This window comes from Chelmon rostratus, chromosome 13 (genome assembly GCF_017976325.1).
Source record: "Chelmon rostratus isolate fCheRos1 chromosome 13, fCheRos1.pri, whole genome shotgun sequence".
Taxonomy (NCBI): Eukaryota; Metazoa; Chordata; class Actinopteri; order Chaetodontiformes; family Chaetodontidae; genus Chelmon; species Chelmon rostratus.
Genome location: NC_055670.1, coordinates 23,472,499 through 23,486,945, shown reverse-complemented (window position 1 = coordinate 23,486,945; position 14,447 = coordinate 23,472,499). Strand labels below are relative to the sequence as shown.

The 14,447-nt window shown below is 46.0% G+C and overlaps 1 protein-coding gene across 3 annotated transcripts; it reads left to right on the top strand.

Annotated features, from left to right (window-relative positions):
* The first annotated feature begins 204 nt into the window (after window positions 1-204).
* LOC121616375 (uncharacterized protein C21orf62-like) lies at window positions 205-12,854 on the top strand. Of its 3 annotated transcripts, none has more exons than XM_041951117.1 (3): window positions 205-310; window positions 4,062-4,200; window positions 9,836-12,854. In XM_041951117.1, exon 3 carries the CDS (start codon window positions 9,899-9,901, stop codon window positions 10,661-10,663), a length of 765 nt encoding a protein of 254 aa, XP_041807051.1. In that variant the 5' UTR covers window positions 205-310; window positions 4,062-4,200; window positions 9,836-9,898; the 3' UTR covers window positions 10,664-12,854. The 3 variants fall into 3 exon arrangements, with proteins under 3 accessions (XP_041807051.1, XP_041807050.1, XP_041807049.1); XM_041951116.1 differs by having other exon boundaries at window positions 206-310; window positions 4,058-4,200; XM_041951115.1 differs by lacking the exons at window positions 205-310; window positions 4,062-4,200 and adding an exon at window positions 4,540-4,675.
* The last annotated feature ends 1,593 nt before the right edge of the window (window positions 12,855-14,447 follow it).

The window sequence follows — 14,447 nt, the reverse complement described above, 5'->3', positions numbered from 1 at the left end:
AGAATGCAATGCTTTTCATGTTGGCTAATGAAACACACTGGTGGTGTTACCATGGTTACAGGGAGGGAGAGAGAAAACAGAGGGAGAGAGAGGGGGGAGAGAGTGGGCCAGAGAAGAATGGAGAGTGGGAGGAGAAGAGAGGAGGGTGGAGGTATTCAATGGCTAACTGTTTAACCGACCCTGTGGAATTTCAGCTCGGCTCCTCAGAGATGTGGAAGCTCGACACAGCGAAGACGAGGGTGGATGAAGTCGTGGGATGTTAGAGGGCTGAAAGAGTGGAAAGGAGGCAGAAGCTGTCATTGTCACAGAGGTACGTTGGATTTTATGTTGACCTCTGCAGGCTGGACTGCTGTTGTCATGTGTCACAGGGCTGCTAGCATCTAGTTGGCTCATCTCAAAGCCAAACATTCGCATGCACATGTATGACTGTGCGCTCTCGTGGTTGTGAAGAACCTTTTTCATTGGCCGCTGACTCCTCGGTCCTCCAGTATGATCCACAGCTGCTTCACCCACATGCTGCCAGACCAGAGCTGTGCCGATCAGCTCTGACGTCGGCCAAATCTGCACGTACACATAAACCATCCACAGCAGCTTCTGAAATGAATGACCACCTCAGACACACCTGCAGAGATCTGCACTCTACTCAGTGCACTCCTGTAGTTCCTCGTGTGTTGCATTTAGGTACTGTGGTCTGCTCCATCGGTGCCTCTCTGGCTGTTTTTCTCTGCTTGGACATGTAAATAGTGTCTTAGCAACAAAATGATCAAATCCTGGATTTACAGTAGATGAAACGTCAGGCAGCACACAGACCAGTGCATGTTTTCTGTGCATCTCCCCGTCAGGTGAGGACGTAGAGGAAGACAGCTGATACGTTCACATGTCCATTCATCAGATCTACCACGTTTTCATGCTTGAAACACAATATAATAGAATAATGCATCCAGAAACTATTCTTTCATCAGAGGTTAATACAGTTCAAGTTTAACTGTTCATCCCTTGTTTCTGCTGTACTGTGTTAATATAATATGACAATTTATTTATTGTCTCTCATATGTGTTGTCTATCAAGGGGCAGAGTTGGTGATTTGAGGGCAGACTCAGGCATCAGAGGCCTCTCTCACTTTAGTAGCATGATTGATAATCATACAGGGTGCAAACAACATTTTATTAGAAGACCAACATCACTTCACACTCAAATTCTGTCACAGTGCAGACAGCTGACTGATTAACACACTTTCTGTTTCACTTCGGACTGCGTTTCACAGAAAATATCAGTTCTTCTTCTTTCACCCTGAAATTTCCTTTGATGGGATTTTTTAGTGACGCATTGTGTGGCAGCTCATGTTTTTTACAAACTGTACAATATGTGTGTGTGTGTGTGTGTGTGTGTGTGTGTGTGTGTGTGTGTGTGTGTGTGTGTGTGTGTGTGTTGGTGTGTGTGTGTGTGGTTTGTGGTTAATAGAAACTTGCTTTCTGTAAACAGTTTCTGAGAAGCAGCAGAACAACATTATGAAAGCTGACGTTTGCACATTTATAAGAAGTACTACTGTGTGTGTTTGTGTGGGTGGGTGTGAGGAGGTGGATTCACATTACTACAGTAATTAATAGAATTGGTCTCCATGATAATTATATACTTTATTTGCCTTGATTGGAGAGAGTGCGTTCACTATCTGAGCAGAATAAAGCCGCTGTCACAAATCACAAATATTTAAATCTCAGTTTTGGCGGGGGGGGGGGGGGGGGGGGCTGGAACCCTCAGGAGGAACACTGAAGACTGATAAGGATCAGGACGGAGACACCTGAAGCTCTCTCCACGGACACTGCAGGATACAGGTGTAGCTGATGAGTGGACTGGCAGCAGGTGAGGAGGAAACTAGGTCGATACGCCCTGATTGAAACACACACACAAACAGACAAACGCGAGGGCTGAGGGAGGAATCCTGCTCGACCCGACCACGATGGAGCCCCCGATCCTGAAAATGGACCTGAGAAAAACTGCATAAAGGCATCAAGGCCTGTGCTCTGGTGGTCCAGCATGAAAACCGGGTCCTTAGAGTTTTAACAGGTTCACACTGGACTCAACCCCAGGACCCTCAGGACAGGACCAGGACACATATATCGAGGACAAGAGGACAACGAGCAGCAGCGCTAACTGACCTTTACTCATCAAAACCACCGCCTGCCGTTTATTACGTGAATCTTACTGTAAGTAAAGCACCAGCTGCCATCTGTGCCTCCACCCAGCATCGTGGGTCTGGGAGTCAGCAGCTCCATGCCTGGCTGCCATCTTGTCTGTCCTCGCCAACACGGGAACCCAACAGGAAGTGATCTCACCGCCTCAGAGAGACCAGAGCCAGTTTTTCCATCTGCTCTGCTCGCCCGCTCCTTTTCTCGGTTCAGTTGCTACCAACAGCAGCTGTTGCTGTGCAAATACGGACGGGTTGTTCGGAGCGACCTGAACTCGCACTCGTACCTTAACCCCGAAGTCCTGAACAGACAAAAATGTCTCGTTCGGACAAAGATGGAACACACGTTCAGATCTGGAAAGTTCTTCTCCTTCATAACGTCAAAATGAACTTGTGTGTTATGCTCAGGAAAAGCAGAATTTATAGTATTACAGTCTTTTTACAGTCATAATGCTGTCTTCTCACGGCCGACTCCACCCACCGTGTACACGAAGAACAAGGTGGTTGTCAGCTACGTCTTTATTACCACAAGTGTGCAAATGTTTCAAATAAAAGGTCAAAGAGTGACCCAAAAAAGGGAATCTGTGCTAAAATAAGGGAATCGTGTTTTCTTGGTGTCAAATATCAAAGAATATTAAAACAGGGAAGTTAGAATGAGTCGGTTCTTTTGGAAAAAGAGACGTGGTTGTTTAGGCACAGAAGCATTGATGCATTCTTTCACTTATTTAATACAATTTCATCATATAAATACCAACTGATGCTGACATATTTACCTGAATCATGGTGCACGATCATCTTCTTATTTATTACTTGTCCAAACCTGAAATCTGACACTGACGCCACAGTTAAATGAGTCAAAGCACATCAACACTAAGGAAGCTTATGTTAAATTACATTTGTATGATGTGATTTGTTGGTCTATATGGATGTTGTTCAGTCAATTTGGGGGGGTACTTTACTATGCAAGTACACTGAGTGCACTGCAGTGTTTAAACCAGAGTCAAACTGCTTGTATGTGCACACATACTGAAGCCGATTCCGATTTCTTTTAAATTCAGATTTTAAACAGAGGAAAGTAAGAAGCTGTGAGATACTGTAATGTTAGTAACTGAAGCAGGTGTGTGCCGTGGGGGCTGAGGTGGTAAATTAATGCTATAACGGTGAGTAACTGTGACCTCATTGACCTTCCTCCCTCCTCGCCGGGCAGCTTTCTCACGCTGGAACATTTCATGGCCTCAGGTTTGATGTTTGGTAATTGGAAAATTAATTCAGGAATTCGTTCCATGTCAACACGATCAGCAGAACTTTCGTTAAAGCCTTTATCATGTGAGCTGATTCTGTGATGTGTGTTAGAAAATCCAGCTTGTCTTTGACCCTAAAACTCAACTTTATGTACAATCCTTTAAAATTACCCACATTTGGACCCAACATTACTGATCCTCAGTCACAACTCAGACCTCTATTATCAAAAGCCTTCTGGTTAAATGAAAGATAAATAAAATAAATCACAGGACAAACTCTCATAAGACTGCTGTCAAATTCACACACAAGGATATACCGTACTGCAAATCACACGTGGATTACCTCCATCCAGACACCATCAGGCTGGGTAGTGAGGTGGTTTAGTGCTTTTGGCCACAAGATGGCAGCATGTACAGCAAGTCGAGGTGAAAAACAGCTGCCTTGGAAAATGAGAGGCGGGTCCCAGAATAGGAGGCGAGTGGGCTGAGGAGCGAGGGGATGGGAAAAAGATGAGGAGAGAGCTGGAGTCTGTCCCGCTGTCACGTCTCAACAGAAATGTCTCCGTCCAGTGTGCAGAAAGTGAGACCCCCGTCTCTCTCTCCATCCTAACAAACTGTCCTCTGCTGTCAGACAGACAGGTGAGGCTTTCCAGCCCACCTGCAGACAGATGTGGAAGCTGCTGCTGCTGCTCTCACCGCATGAGGAAGCTGGATCGATCAGCCTGGAAGTAGACGGCGGCAGGATGCCACCTTAACCAGAACTGAGCTGTCCATGTAAGTCTGTCACACACACACACACACACACACACACACACACACACACACGTGCTGCCACATGTGGACGAGCTTCATCCCTTGTTTCTGCTGCACGTGCTGGACAACACGTGCTGGAGATGAAGATGTTTGCTGTGTGGGACACTCATCGGGCTGTGTTCCTCTGATCGGGCTCATGTGGGGGGGCTGGAGAAGCGACAGACAGCTGAGCTGTGATATAATCCGTCAACCAAACCACACATCTGGGTCTGCTGTTAATCCGACGCTTCTCTTACTTTCATTTCCTCACCAGTTTGTGCCCTTTTCTTCTGAAGTTACATTCTGGTGATTTTTGAATGATGCTTGAACACAGGCGCTGCGGGTGGGGGGCAGATTAGACTTGAGACATGAGATTTTAAACACAGGAAATAAGAAGCTGTGAGATACTGTCATGCTGAGTGAAGTGGATGTGAGATGGTGAATGAATGCTGTAGTGGTGAGTAACTGGCGAGGGGGGCTTCAGGACCGTCACCCTTTAGCCTCCCCCATGGCTGATCGTGCTGTGTGGGGGTTCGCTGATGCTGAACTTAATTTCAGTAACACTTGAATTGTTTGTTTATTTTAAATTCCTCCTCTATCATTGTTAACGACTGATAGAAGTTGAGGGGTGGGGGCATGAACCTGTCCGGCCATATCAGTCATTAATTATAATGTGTAATTTTTTGGGATTTGGGATTTTTGCATCATTAAGTGGCACCAACATTTAAAGTTAAAGTAAACTTGAATAATGTAATCTACAGAAATCCAATCAAGTCCAAAGAAAATGTTCACATTTCTACATTTTTCATGTTATTGTGAGAAATTCTTTTATTTAAACGGCACACACCTGAATTTTATTTTCATTCTGAGCACCTGTAGGACACATTATTCATACAAATATAATGATATACATATATAAATGTTTTTAGATCTTAATCTAAATCTAATGTAATGTCCAAACTCAATTATTAGTGAGACTATGAGATTTGTTTGTGCTGCGTTCTGACCGACAAATCAACGTGCAGCCAATCAAATCGCAAGAGAAACAGTTTGGAAAAATCAAGTTTTGCTCTGATTTTATCTGACCAGACTAACGAGTGTGGTCTGGAGATTAGCCGGTTATGAGACTCTGGAGTTTTGTTTTACAGCCTGCTAACTTTATTCTACTGTACAAGAGTCAATAAAAATAAACAGCCTGTAGTCCTAAAGCAGGAAAATGCACGAAGGCAGCTGCTACTAAAGCTTTGTAAAGGAGTTTAGTGGAAACCTGAGAGAAGGTTACAGACGTGTAAACAGGCTTTGTGAGGACGGATGATAGAGCAAACAGCGGATGCACGATTATACAAGGCTGAAACCTGATGTTCAATGTGCTCTTACTTTGCACCATATTTACATTTAATCAAACATGCTGCATGTTTTAGTATTTATTTGTGCTTTTTATTTCCAGGATTATTTAAATCTGAATTCCTTAAATGATAAGTCTGGTGATCGATCTGCCGCTAAAAGCAAATGCAAATCCTCCTCTTGGCACTTCTGAAGCAATAATTCAATAATTATCGCAGCTGTGATTGACAGCTGGGATCAAATGATAACGTGGAAAAATGTGACAGTGAGTTTCAGCTCTTTGTTCAGCTCTACGGTGAAAACTTTGTTTTTCCGCTTCACTCCCGGCGCTCTCGTAGTGAGGCAGCTGTTTTTCACACTGTGAAAAGCCACAATAATCGCAGGTTTAAGGAAAAACATTACATGCATTTTTAGAGCTAAATGAGAGCACTGAGACGGGTCTAATGTGTGCTCAGAGCTGGGTGGCAGAGGCAGCTGCAGGCTGGCTGGATGTGCTGGTGCTTCACTCCAAACGTTCCAGCCACAAGAGTTCAATACAGGCATCATGCTGTCGTACAGAAAACAGAATATTACTGGAAACCATCTGAAAAGCTCTTTCTTCTTACGATAATAATGATTCAAAGCCATATTCCATATAGTTCGTGTATGATTTAAACGCATGAGATGCAGAATGTTGATGGTGATTTTTAGAGATGCTAACGTGTGCAGCGTTGTTCTGAAGTTTGTGAAGAGCCAGGCTAACTGTTTCCCCCTGTTTCCAGTCTTTATGCTAAGCTAAGCTAACTGCATTTGGCCATAGCAACAGACAGGGTGGGAATGTTTTGCGAGATGACTAACAAATCCTTAACTTTAGTAGTAAATATTGAACACTGTCTTTACGGTGCTGTCACCCGTTGATGTCACTGTGTGCATGTGCAGGACCCCCGGCTCTGCATCATCAGGTGGTTTACAGACAGTTAACATGTGAAGCAGGAAGTGCTCACTGAGTCACCAGAACACCATGCTTCCCTGTTTTTCTACAGTTTTGTTCTAAACAGCAAAACATCGCATTTCAGCTGGAGCGAAACTTCGTCTCTGCAGTCGCGTGTGGAGCTGCAGCTGGCGAGAGAGAGAGGGAGGGGGGGCGAGAGGCGTTGAGAAGAGATGGCTGACATGGAGGAAGAGAGGGACTGTAAGTGAGAGGTGTGGAGCGAGAGGAAGGGAGGATTAGGGTGGGTGCCTGCGGTGGAGCATGATGTCAGAGGAATGCATGAGCCTCTCCTTTAACAAGCTGGAGCCGTGTGGAGCGTCGGCCACCTCGCACTCGCCTCTCTCACGCAAACACGCAAACACTTTCACCCTGTTCACCTCCCTCCTCCTGTCACTGTCCTCTCTCGCTTCCTGTCTTCAGCTACATCAGCTTTAGAAGCACGTTGATGTGGTGCATTTCTCTCATATATATGATATATACATACACACTGGAGAGAAGAGAATGACTTTAAACTTCCTGCTGTGGAATGTGTTTTCAGTGGTCGATTTTCATCTTCCCTGCCCTCCCTCCCAGCATCCGGTCCTGCAGCTGGAGCTTGTTGCAGGGATTACAGAGATGGAGATGGAGGGAAAGGAAAGCAAAAGAGAGAAAAAAGAGGCGAGACGGGGACAAAGAGAGGGCTCAGTAGAGGGAGCAAGGACAGACAAACGGAAAGATGACTGATGCGATGTGTGGGAGAGCTGGAAAGACGATGACTAATATTAGCAGTGAGGTAAGACGGTGGAGGACGGAGAGGACAGGCGGTGTGCATGGAGGGCAGCTGCTACTGTAAACCAACCACAGTGAAGTCAAGTGTATTTATAGCAGCACAGACGTGACAGCAGAAATGGGACTTTCAGGCCAAACTGTAGTTTAACCCTTCTCCCCTCCATCACCTTTAAGGCTGTTGAAGTTAAATTATTCTACTGTACAGTCTGTATCAGCCTCACTGAAGCTGCATGTATGGACGAGTTAAAATACCTCAATAAACACAAATTTAAGATATAAAGTGAAATACATGTGCGGAGATGCAAACAAGTTTTTACGCTTGGATGAGGTGGAAAAATTGATGTATCAATAAAAACAAAATGCAAATGAAAATTAGTGGCTCCGACGCGACTGGACAGATGACCAACCATCAGGTCTGTGTGGAGCGATGAAGAGACTGTGGCCTTCTTCATGTTTTCTGTGTTTTCCAAAGAGTTTTTGACTGTTTGAGGTCTGACTGGAGCTCCTTTAATGCTTTAATGACGCCATCTCGTTGTGTGTAATGATTTAATGGCACCGACTGGAAAATTAGCTCCAATGCGCTCAACTCTCAACAGTTATAGCTCCATAACTTTGCATTACCTGTTGCAGATTTTTTTTTAGAAATTCAGCTAAAATTTGAGCTGCATTTGGATAGAAACTGACTGAAAATGTGAGACTGACGCACAGCTCGACACAGGCTGGTTAACTCTTCACCCTCTGAACGCTGTCACAGCACATCAGCAGCGTTTCTGGAGATTTGTTTTCATCCTCTACACACTCACTGTCCATGCTGCTTTTTTTTTTTATCACATTCTGGGAAAAGATCTTACAAAGAAATCTGGAATAAAGTCAGGGAACATTTCTATAAATAACGTCCCGTGTGAGCAGTAACCAGGCTGCAGAGAAAGGGGAAGTGTTTCCTGGAGAGACACGGTGCAGCGGTGCCTCAAACAGAAGAAAACGTGCTCATTGTTTGTGTGCAGATCCCAAATGTCTGCAGTCCAGTTTCAAGCCTTTACTGACTGGCTTCAGGGGCTTCAGTCCAGATGAGAGTGAATCCTGGGTGTCTTAATTACAGTTCGATGAAATGGAGCCAATCAGAAGCCTCAGAGCTGCTGCCCTGTAGCTTTAAATTGCAGTGCCGTGATTCAGAAGCTGTATTCACTCACTGGCCCCCAAAGAATGAAGTCATAATAATGTTACAAGAGGAAAGCTGTAATAGTTTGTGACAGGAGTCATAATAGCAGCTTTGAATCATGTGTTATGCTTATGTGTTGCATGTTTTAGCATCTCCTGACAGTCCCGAGGCCGCGGTCCAGTTTGTGTTTGGCCTGTTTGGAAACGGCTCGTCCCCGATGTGCTGCTGCTGCTTCTGGTGGTTTACAACGAGTGCTAGCTGCCGTAACACTGCAGGCTCAGGCACTACTGAGCAGCGAGAGCAGCTCCTTCATTCATTTTTATTTGTTGCAATTCTGTATTTTTCAGGTTGCTTTTCATTTAGTTTCAGTCTTGTTTCCACCAAACAAAAAATAAACAAACATTGCACTTCGTAGGTTTGGTCGATGAAATAACTCCTCAACATCTTTTCCGTGCTGTGGAAAGAATTAGAAAACAAACAGGCTTTCATGGAGCTTCGTTTTGATTTTCATCAATATTGAATAGATTTGTCAGTGACCATAAAAATATATAAATATGAAACAAGAAGAGGAGATGTTTCTACTGGTGCATCTTTGAGAAATGAGACTGGAAATGTCGAAAACCACCTGGTGGATTCAAGACATATTAAAACATTTACTCGGGATGTTTCATCAGTGAAGTGTGTGAGAATGCAGAATGCAAACATGGTGTCTTATTTCCAGACCTGTTTCTACACTGTCAAGTTAACTTTGTGCAACCTGAACACTGGAAAGTCCTCGTCTCTTTTAAAGAAAGAGAAGAGTGGGGAAAAGCTGACGCTGGAAGTCCAGACTGCTTATTCAGTCCACGTTTCCGCCGTTCCAGAGTGAGGAAATAAAGAGAGCAGTGTTTCATTATTCCTGAACATTTACTGTGGCTGGCGGCTGCCTTTTTCACCGCAGCACGGCGCGGCACAGCATGGCGCAGGAGCTTTTATAAGCAGCCGTTTGCCATCCACAGTAGCCTGGAGCCTGGAAGGACCTCTGCCCAGTAAAAGTGCAGAGCAAGAAATAATTGGCTCAATTATGTGTGTGTGTGTGTGTGAGAGAGAGAGAGAGAGAGAGAGAGCCTGGGCTGGACTGGAAATAAAGAGCTTAATTGAACTGGCTGTTGGTGTTAAAGTGGCCTCGTAGCAGGTTACTATAGGACACGGCTCGAGAAAGAAAACCTTCTTTGTGTGTCATGTGCTTTTAAAGCCGAGTGAGTCACAGAGCGGTGAGTGAGTCTGACGCTGCTGAGGTTTGGTTTTACGGCTCTCAGCAGAATAGCGACTGTTGGTGCTCATCAGTGTGTCTGTTGCTAGCACATGCTAACTTTACTCCTCCTGTCTGTTTACAGCTTTGTCCACCTCTCTACAGCCCAGTCCCTCCGCCAGGTGAAGATGTAGTCTGTTTGAACTCCATGGAGATGTCTCCAAACACGGTCTCCTCTGCCCCGTTGCCATGGTCACTGTGGTTGCTCTTCTTCCTGACCCCCGTCGCCCAGACAGCGAGCTCTGCCCCCGCGCCTGAAACTTCTCTGCCGGTCAACACCACGCTGTTGTTCGACATCGGCGCCCCAGGCTACAACCTGCGGAACTGCAGCTGCTCTACGCCTGTCCGGGACTGCAACGAGGCTCTGGCCAACGCGCTGTGCAGATGCCACACCGTTCTGCGCTCCGCTCTGCCCCCTGCTGGGCTCAGAGAGCCTGGACGACTCACCGTCTGGGTGAAGGAGCTCTGGGTCCTGGAGGAGCTGCTGAACAGGAGCATGATCGGCCACTTGCGGTTGTCGTTTTGTGGAATAAAACCAATAGACGGTCAGTACGTGGCTCTGCTAGGCCTACAGACCCTCAGGATACACAGTGCAGCACCAGAAGCTCCCTACCCCGACCAGGAAATTACAATCTCCCCCTCAGCAGGCGTTGCAGCAGAGCTAGAGGCCGTCTCCGCTGACTTCTCCTCCTCCCTCCACGTGACCTTTCTGGATGTAGCAGTGCTCAACGGACTCTCAGCCCTAAAGGCATACACTGTGGTGGGACCTCCTGCTCACACCTTCTCCCAGCACTTCCCCCACCTGGCCTCTCCCCTCACTCTGCCATCCTCTGCTACACCTGATGAGCCAGCAGACCCCAGTGAGGCGGCTGCAGAGTCTCTGCAGAACCTGCTCGTCACATTTGTCTACTGATAACCACAAGTTCCATTCAAGGGCACTGCCATCGCGTGGAACGATAGAACGCAGCTGGATGGTGTCTCTGTTCTCCTTTTGCAAAGGAAAAGTTGCACATGTGACATATTCTCTGTGGGATATATTGAAGTTTTGTATGACTGGCTGCTGGATTCTGGCCTAAATGTGTCTTTGAACAGTGTCTCAAGAGAGGCAGACATCTTTCTCAGCCTGATGCATTTTCTTCAAGGAGACTATTGACTTCAGAACTTTTCACATGTGGCCGACACTCACACTCCTGCTGCCCATTTTCCTTCCCTGAAAGGAAATGCGTAGAAATTTCTGCACTCATACCGCAGGCAGACAGAATGATGGCAGTGTTTACGCCAGCTAGGTCTTCAAGTCTTAACTGCAGCATATTTTGGGTATAAGAAAGCTGCAAAGACCGTGATCCTAACATCCCAGCTGATCTGCTTTGTTAGAGGTGACGTTTGTGCTAATTTTCCAGACCTGCTGCACAAACAGGGGCTTCAGCACCATCGTCACGCAGTGTGTTTACATGCATGAATATTCTTGTCACACGAGAGTTGTTTTACATGCATGTGCTCTGATTCCAAATGCTGGTGCCACTTCAGACAACCAGTAATCTAATGTAATGAGGCGCTCTTTGTAAAGGGGTTGACAGCAGGAACTGAGGGTTTTAGAAATGGTTCAGTCATTTACAAAAGCGTGACAAATCAAAGAACTGTCACTTGAACAAACTGGAACCAACATGCAGTTTGTTGATTAATTCAAACACAACCCTTATAGCATAATGCCTTCAGTCTGAGATACAGTGAGCGGTGACTGAGTGCAGCAATGTCCATCAACGGGTGGTCCGAGGGTCCTGACCTTCAGTACAGTCTGTACATTGTTCAGTGTGGTGGCAAACCGCTGCACTATGTGTCCTGAGATCCTGGTGAAAATCATGGCTTTAATTCTGTCATTTTCCTGAAAACCTCCTGAAACAATGCCAGTGGGTCCTTGCATATAATCTTTATATTTGTGGGTTTGTAGTTTCTAGCAGCTCTGCAAGGAAGCAGCTGATGCTGGTGCTCAGATGTGTCGTCGTTGTAAATGAAGGCAGCTGCTTTTACAGAGTCGGCAAACAGCCTTATCTTTGTTGCTAGTTTTGCCATCCAGAGCGTGAAACCTAAAATACTTCTCAGAGTTGTGATTCATCCATCAGCATGGCTTTGCTCCCTATTGTCCTGCTCCATTTTTCTTGATTTTCTGAGTTTACTGATTGGTTAATTGGGCATGCAATAGGTCAAACTGAGCTGCAAACGACTGCAAACTATGATCTCAGAGAATATTTAACATTTTCCCACATTCCAATGAGAAGAAGTAGAAACCATCAATAAGAACAAGTGTTGGGTTACTAATTCAATTTTTGTTAATAATGCAGTTTTAAATATTGGTAATCCGTTAAAAAATCTGTCTCTCTGTGCACACTGAGACACCAGGTATCACTGGGTGTTCACGTCTGGCCTCGAAAACTCCCCGGCGTGAGCGTGACTGAACATGTGACGAGTGGAACCGTAGCCACAAGCATCCAGACCGACTTGTTCCGATACGCCAGGACAACATCCGAGACAAACCGCACGCCTGCTGCCAAAGAGGGACGAGATGTTCCAGATCCCACTTCCAGCTGCCAAGTGGGTGTCAGCTCCCGTCCAGGTGTTGTCAGATATGTAGGGGGAGCACGATAGCGTGGACAGCGGGGAGGAGGCCTTCGACTGGACTGTGGCTGCTCTGGCTGGATGCAGTTGTTTCTTGAGTTTTCATTTGAAAAATTTCAGGAAAAACTGGACGAAATGAGCCGAGAAACAGATGCAGACACGTCCAAACAGGACACGAGGACACGCTGACAGGTCTGATCAGGACCACCACCTCTCCACCACCATGATGCTTTTTGGAGGATTGGTGGTCATAAACTCGTTCAGGAGCACTGAAGCTTTAGACCAGGATGAGGTCTGAGCATCCCGGTGGACTCAGAGTCGGGGTCAACACTCTCAGATCTTTGGTGGGAAAAGGGAGCAAGCTCCCCATGACAATTACTTTGTGGTAATTTGATTGAATACACATTTGTTTGTGGCTCCTGCGTGTTTGCCCACGCTTGAGGACTTGTCTTTTACAGACTGTTACTTGGTAAAATCTAGCATTTTTTTTTTTTTTTTGCTTTTTTTGTTTGTTTTTTTTCGGGGGGGGGGGGGGCTTTATGTTCACATGCTGCATATCCTTATAGAAATGTGTGTTAAATCAAAATATCACAAGTCTTCAGCAATGCGTGGGATTCCAGCATCGAAATACTGGTTTGTTTCCAGGACTGGGAAAAACAGTTGAGTCCGGGTTGCTCGGCTGTGACCCCCCAGTCCTTTTTATTCCTCCTAGACGGGTGATCCAGCCCTGGATTTGTGGGCGAAAAGATGTCTACCCACTTGGATTAAAACCATGCGAGCGTCTGGGTTACATGATCCGCTCTTTTGACGGCGTTTCTGTGGGTGCAGGTCCTGTAGCACACCTGCATGGTGAAAAACTGCCCGGGGGCTGTGGGGACAGGAGACAGCAAAAGGACGAATTCCCGCCTCAGGGATCAATAGAGCATCTTAAAAAAAAAAAAAAAAACAAGATGTACTGTGGCAGCTGGCTGGAACCAGTCCAGAGAATCCAGTGCGGGGTCAGGGTCTGCACCAGAGCTGGATAATGCTATCGTGTCTGCTTCTTTAAGTAAATTATAGTTAGAAGATATAAGAAGAACTGCCTGTGGCACAAAAGCTAGAAGAATGTAGAAGAAAACAAGACAAAGACTGTGTCAGTCCGCCGCGGTACGAGCTGACGGAGAGGGGCAGTCGGCTCGCTGTGACGAAGGCTGCGTTTTTCCAGCTGGGCTCGTCCACTGCAGATGGCCCAATAAAACAAGCTGTTTGGAAACAGGTTGAAATGGACGCCCCGGGGTTAGGATCCACTCACACCAGCCAACAAATCTCGCTGTGTTTGGATCAAAACAATGACTTTGACTCTCTGACGAGCTGGATGAGCTGTGCAGTCATGAACCCTCTGAAAGCCAAGTTGGCAGGGCTCAGCGGGGGAAGAGGGGGGAGTGCCAGAGAAATGTTCTCAGAGTCATGATCCAGTCAATCTACAGATGTTTGTCAGACGTTGCGTGAACGTCTTGAACGCTCTGTGTTTTTGTTTCTGGATAGTTTTGCAGTCACATTAAGCAAGTGAGAGAGGAAAGTTCGAATAAGTTAAGTTTAATATGCAACGATGTCTTTCTGTCTCAGCTTCCAGCTCATATCCTGTGAGAGACTTTGCTAAAGCTGCTCTCACAAACACAATCCAGGGCCAACACTCGTGTTAGCGGGTCATTTAAGACTCTGTGTGTGTGTGTGTGTGTGTGTGTGTGTGTGTGTGTGTGTGTGTGTGAGTGAGTGAGGCGTGAGCACATGGGTGTGTCTTTGTGTGCTTGCACTCGTCTTCCTTTTGCCAACATCACAGCGAGTTTGTCACTTCGTTCAGATCGCAGACGTCAAGCTGCAGCTGTCTCATGTGTTGTGCTTCACTTATGCACTGATCAGTGTGAGTAAACGCTGCCAGTTGCGTTGCTGTTCGGAGCTCGTAGTCTGCAGCTAAATGAATGCAGAATAAGCAGACATACTGATTTGAGCTCTCCACTGTGCAATGTGTTGTTCATCGAGAAGCTTTTAAAACAGTTTCGTGGCTGCAGAAGTTCCTCTTTAGACAGAAAGAGCGCTCGTGTATT